The sequence below is a fragment of the Lepidothrix coronata genome, unplaced genomic scaffold (genome assembly GCF_001604755.1).
Source record: "Lepidothrix coronata isolate B3197 unplaced genomic scaffold, Lepidothrix_coronata-1.0 Scaffold316, whole genome shotgun sequence".
In the NCBI taxonomy this organism is placed as follows: domain Eukaryota; kingdom Metazoa; phylum Chordata; class Aves; order Passeriformes; family Pipridae; genus Lepidothrix; species Lepidothrix coronata.
The window spans coordinates 129,112-134,275 of NW_016690496.1; the positions used below are offsets into that span (position 1 = coordinate 129,112).

The 5,164-nt window shown below is 51.6% G+C and overlaps 1 protein-coding gene across 3 annotated transcripts in view; it reads right to left on the minus strand.

Annotated features, from left to right (window-relative positions):
• The window catches only part of NPEPPS (aminopeptidase puromycin sensitive), a 31,049-nt gene that overhangs the window by 1,932 nt on the left and 23,953 nt on the right, over positions 1 to 5,164 (minus strand). For 2 of the 3 annotated variants that reach the window (XM_017837907.1, XM_017837906.1), the window contains 6 exons: positions 4,770 to 4,912; positions 4,301 to 4,357; positions 3,775 to 3,882; positions 3,197 to 3,352; positions 3,051 to 3,098; positions 226 to 374 (listed from right to left, as the gene is read on the minus strand). In XM_017837907.1, coding sequence (XP_017693396.1) covers positions 226 to 374; positions 3,051 to 3,098; positions 3,197 to 3,352; positions 3,775 to 3,882; positions 4,301 to 4,357; positions 4,770 to 4,912 — 661 coding nt within the window. Of the gene's footprint in view, positions 1 to 9; positions 375 to 3,050; positions 3,099 to 3,196; positions 3,353 to 3,774; positions 3,883 to 4,300; positions 4,358 to 4,769; positions 4,913 to 5,164 lie in introns of those variants that run through there. The other variant, XM_017837908.1, reaches the window with a different exon arrangement.

The following is a 5,164-nucleotide window of genomic DNA, read 5'->3' on the forward strand; positions in this document are numbered from 1 at the left end:
AAAAAAAAAAAGAAAAAAAAAAGGGAAAAAAAAGGGAAAAAAAGGGAAAGAAAAGGAAAAAATAGGAAAAGAAAAAGAAGAAAGGTACTGTACTCCAAATTTTTCTTGGCATTCCGGAGGGGGTGGCTCGTCCCTGTGCCCCCCTGGGGGCACGGCAGGGCTCTGCCGCGGCGGGCGGGCGGGTGGGTGGGTGGCACCTGGGGCTGGGGTGGGGAGGGGGCTCACACGGTGGCCGGGGGGCCCCTGCGCTGGGCCAGGAAGTGGTGGATGTTGTCGGCGTCCCGTTTGAGCCAGGCCGCGTTGAGCAGGATGTTCTCGCAGCACTGCTGCACCGTGCGCTCCGCCGACGGCGCCGGGTGGCTCTCGAAGAACGCCTGGGTACAACAGGAATCCAAACGGGGTGAGGATAACACAGGAATCCAAATGGGGTGAGGATAACACAGGAATTGAAATGGGGTGAGGATAACACAGGAATTGGGCTTTTGAGAGTCACAGAATCGCGGGATCGGCCGCGTTGGAAAAGCCCTCCGAGATCGTGGAGTCCGACCCTTGTGCCAACCCCGCCCCGGTTCCCAGAGCGTGGCACTGATGCCACGTCCAGTCCCACCTTAAACAGCTGTCTCAGCTGATGTGTGTCTGTAATGTCTGCAGGAGGGATTCTAATCCTTATCCTCAGCTGTGATATTCATATCAACCAGGGTCTCCTCATGGGCCTTGTCGTGCATGACTCATCTTTACACTTACAACAGTGCATGAGAACTTCAGCCATTCCCTTACAAACCTGTTCTTCCTAAATGGCTGGCATGTACCAGTGACACTACCTACTCCTCAGTGTGTGATGGCATCTATGACAACAAAGGACACAGGTGACTCTGCCACCTCCCTGGGCAGCCCATTCCAAAGCCCAATCACCCTTTCTGTGAAGAACTTCTTCCTCATGTCCACCCTAAACGTCCCCTGGTGCAGCTCAAGGCTATGCCCTCTTGTCCTGTTGCCTGGGAGAAGAGCTTGACCCCCACCTGGCTCCCCCCTCCTGGCAGGAGGTTACTGAATCAAATCACTGGCAGCTCACAAAGTATTAACAAGAACAATTAACAAGTGTTGGCAGTTATTTAGTGTTCTGGAGTTACATTTACAAACTGTAACCAATACAACTGGTCCTGCACAGACACCCCAACAATCCCACCCTGTCCCTCAGGGCATTGTCCAGATGCTCCTGGAGCTCTGGCAGCCTTGCTGCTGTGCCCACTGCCCTGGGGAGGCTGCTCAGTGCCCAACCACCCTTTGGGGGAAGAACCTTTTCCCAAAATCCAGCCTAAGCCCCCCTGACACAGCTCCAGCCATTCCCTGGGGGCTGTCCCTGCTCACACAGAGCAGAGACCGGAGCTGCCCCTCGGGAGGAAGCTGCAGACCCTCAGTCTCCTCTTCTCCAGCTGAACAAACCAAGTGCCCTCACCCTCAGCTTCCCCTCAAGGCCCTTCCCCATCCTTGGGACCCTCCTTTGGACACTCTCCAACAGCTTTAGATCCATCTTATCTCGTGGCACCCAGAACTGCCCCCAGAGCTCGAGGTGAGGCCGGGCCGGCACAGACCGAAAACCTCGCTGAGTCTGCAGGATGTGTAATCCCAAACACGGAGTGGGAACAGCAAATTCCCTCCATTCCCATGCTAAAGGAAAGCCACAGTGGCTTTTCCATGAGGCAGCCCCCTCCTGTCCTGTCCTGTCCTTGCTGCAGGGACAGCACGTGGCTCTGGGAGCCGAATCCAGCCCCCCAGGCAGAAGGTCCAGCGGGTATTTCGGGACACCCAAAGGAGACGTGGGGGAAGCCTGAGGCCACTGTGCACAAGCATTTGTCCCGGGATCAGGTTTCCCAGCGTTCCTCCCAGGCCCCTTTCCAAGCTGTGGAACGACCTCCAAAGGCCCAGGCAGTTTTGCTGGATAGTCTCACATTTCCTCCTCCAGCACCAACACCATCGATCCCCCGCCAGCAGCTGAGGCTGGAGGAGCTTCCCCAGAGGCTGCTGTGACTTTGCATTTTCCAATGGGCTGAAGGAGAAGGAGCTGGCACAGCCAGGAGCCGTCCCTGCCTCCATCCAAGCAGCTTTTCCCGGGATTTGGCACTAGTGTAGCCACAAGGTGACACGGAGGCTCAGCCACGTGAACTGCTCCGCTCAGAGCTCGCTGTGCTGGCTCAGGGAGCTCTCTGGGAAAGGAGCTGGGATTTAGTTAGGGCTGATTTTTCTGGTAGATGTTTTGCAAAGTGTTTTTTAAGGAAAAAAAATACTAACCACAGTGCAGGGTTTCTCTGTAAAATCACTTGAGCTATTAAATCTTTCCTAAAATCACTAGATGGTAAAAAGGGCAGAGTGAGCTCATGGCTCAGCTGATCTTTGGAATAAGAATTCCTCCTGAGTATTTTCCTACCAGGAAAGCCATAATTAAGGGCCACATTTTTAGGTTTCTTCCTCCAAGAAGTCATTCTTGTAAAAGAATAAATCATGAAGCCCACACCCCTTCTCAGAACTCCACCGAGACAAGGGGGGTGTAACAAAATCACAACACCTTGAGCCCCCAACCCGAGACAGACTCTGCAAAGACACTGATCTGCCCGGGCCAAAGCCTTGCCCTTGTACACAGCACAGAAAACTTGGAGCAGAGGGTGGAACTGAGCCAATTCCTGCCAGGAATTCCCCCTGGCTGTCACCCCAGGGAGCCCCAAACGTGCCCTGTCAGTCTGGGGAGGATGAGCCCCAGCTCGGGGTGGAACTCGGGGAGGCTCAGAACTGCTGCCAATCTGTGCTGGGTGTTATCAAAGCTCAGAAGAAGGAAAAAGAAATCACTGGAATTGCACATTGCTTGGAAAATGCCAACTGAAGGAGTTCCAGTGATATTGGATCCAACCCAAAGCAGTGCAGCTCAGGGGCAGAACAGGGCAGAGCCACAGCCCAGCACCAGAACCCACGTGGAAACTCCTGGCTCTCCCCTCAGTGACAGGCACACAAGGCCTGTCACAGGTTAATTAACCACTTCCTTAATTAATGGCTCTTACCTTCACTTCTGCAGCCATTTTATCATTTGCAAATCCATCCACTGTGAGCTGAAGGGGAAAAAAAAAACCAGCGTGAGCCAAGGGAGAGCCTCCAGCCCTTCCCACAGGACAGTCTGGGGCTGGCTCTTCCTCAGCCCTGCCCGTACCTTTATTAGTCTGGATATCAAGAATCCCCCTTGGTATCGGTTATAAAGTTCCTCCCAGTTGTCCCTTACAAATTTCCAAGCAGCTTTCCTGCCCTGCTTGCTGCCTCCAGCGACTCCTCCGATCACCGACACCGTGTCCTGGGGACGTACCTCTTCCTGGGAAGGGAAAAAAAGAGGGAATATTCCAACTGCTCCAGCACGTTGGCTTTGTGCTGTTCCCTGCTGGATTGTGCATTTCTACACCTCAAGCTGGCAATAAAAGCTTTTTTTGTTTTTTGTTTTTTTTACCCCCAAAATTTTAAGGTACAACTCAAAGGTTTAATCTGTCGATTAAAAAAAAAAAATTCCCTGAGAAGAATTTTAAGATGCAATTCAAAGACTTAATAATTAAGATAATTTCTCCTGTTTTAACACATTTTATCCTCACAGTGCTGTACCCTCAAGTGCTCTGAAGACACTTGCCACTCCCACAAGGTAGGGGTTATACAGTACCCTGAAGGAATAGCCTAATATTAGAATTATTATTATTATAATTATTGTGATTATCCTACTGTCCAGCAGCTTTCCCAAGAACTTACTGAAAGTGCAAAGGTGAGAACTTTTTGAATCAGTTCTGGCTGAGAGATGGCTCCAAGAACACGTTCAATTCTGTTCTTCTCCTCCTGCATGTCTGCCTGCTTGTGGAGCTTCAGGGCCAAAGAGAAGAGCGTCAAAATACAAAATAAAAAAGGCTGACTCCTCACCTAATGGACTCCCTGGGTATGGCAGAGCTGCTAATTAATCTTCCAGCCCAATATGTGACAAATTGACCTGGCTGGTGACTCACCCTGCAGTTATTCCCCCACCACAGGCTCATCCCGTGTCCACGAGCACAAATTAAATCGGTAATAAACTGATTTGCATCGCTGTTTATATAAAGGTCAAGTAGTTGAGAAGGTCAAGTGTTCCTCCAGCAGGGAGGAAGGATCCCAAAAGGAGAGCTGGGACACTCCACTAGGTGGCAATTTGACACCAGGCAGGGAGCAGGGACCGAGCCTGGATAAAACACATCCCAGAGGAGCTTTTGGGGTGAGATGTTGAGTCTGGGTTGGAGTGGGGACCCACCTTCAGCATGGTGTCCAAAGTAGAGCTGTCCCCGTGCTTCAGCACCGTCACATAGACCTGGGACAGAGCAAAAACCCCAAGGAATGCCTTTGGAACTGCCAGGAATGGGACAGTTTGTGCCCACTGGGGTCAGAACTCACCCCAGGGAACACGCCCAGCACTGACCCCCCTGTGTGTTTTCAGGCTGGATTGCAGAGATGCTTCAACTCCTTCACTTTTCCCCCTCAACCTCAGCATCATTTTGGCAATTCCAACCACAGCAAAGCACCAGGATGGCAGATCCAGGGATATTCCATCCTCCCCAGGACCATTTCCTTCGGGAGCTGATCCAAGCTTCGGACTGAGCCAGGCTCCCACCCCCTCCCCCCAAACCAGCTGGTCTCACCCCTTGCCGCTGGTTTTCCTCGAAATTCCCTATTTTTGGGAGTGGGGACAGCGTTTTGGGGCCCCAGGGTGTGCAGTAACCTACAGGACTCCTCAGGTCAGCTGACAGGATGTGTTTTCCTTCCACGTGGTCCTTAAACCGGCGTCGGGCCTCTTCTAACGTTGCCTTGTGCCCAGCTTTTCCCAGTTTTCCCAAGACCAGACCCCTCAGAAGGGCATCTAGGTGGCCTAAGAGTGAGGAAGAGGGAAAAAAAATGTAATTACTGGGACACACAATGGAGCCCAGGCCTCTCCTTCCTGGTGGGAGGAATACGTTGATTTTTGGTGGGGAATACATTTGATTTTTTTCACAAAAAGGAGAGGAAGATTCCAGCCCCATAATTTTGAATTCTTGACACACAAGATTTCCAAAGAGGTTTCCCCCAAATATTTGAATTCTTGACACACAAGATTTCCAAAGAGATTTCCCCCAAATATTTG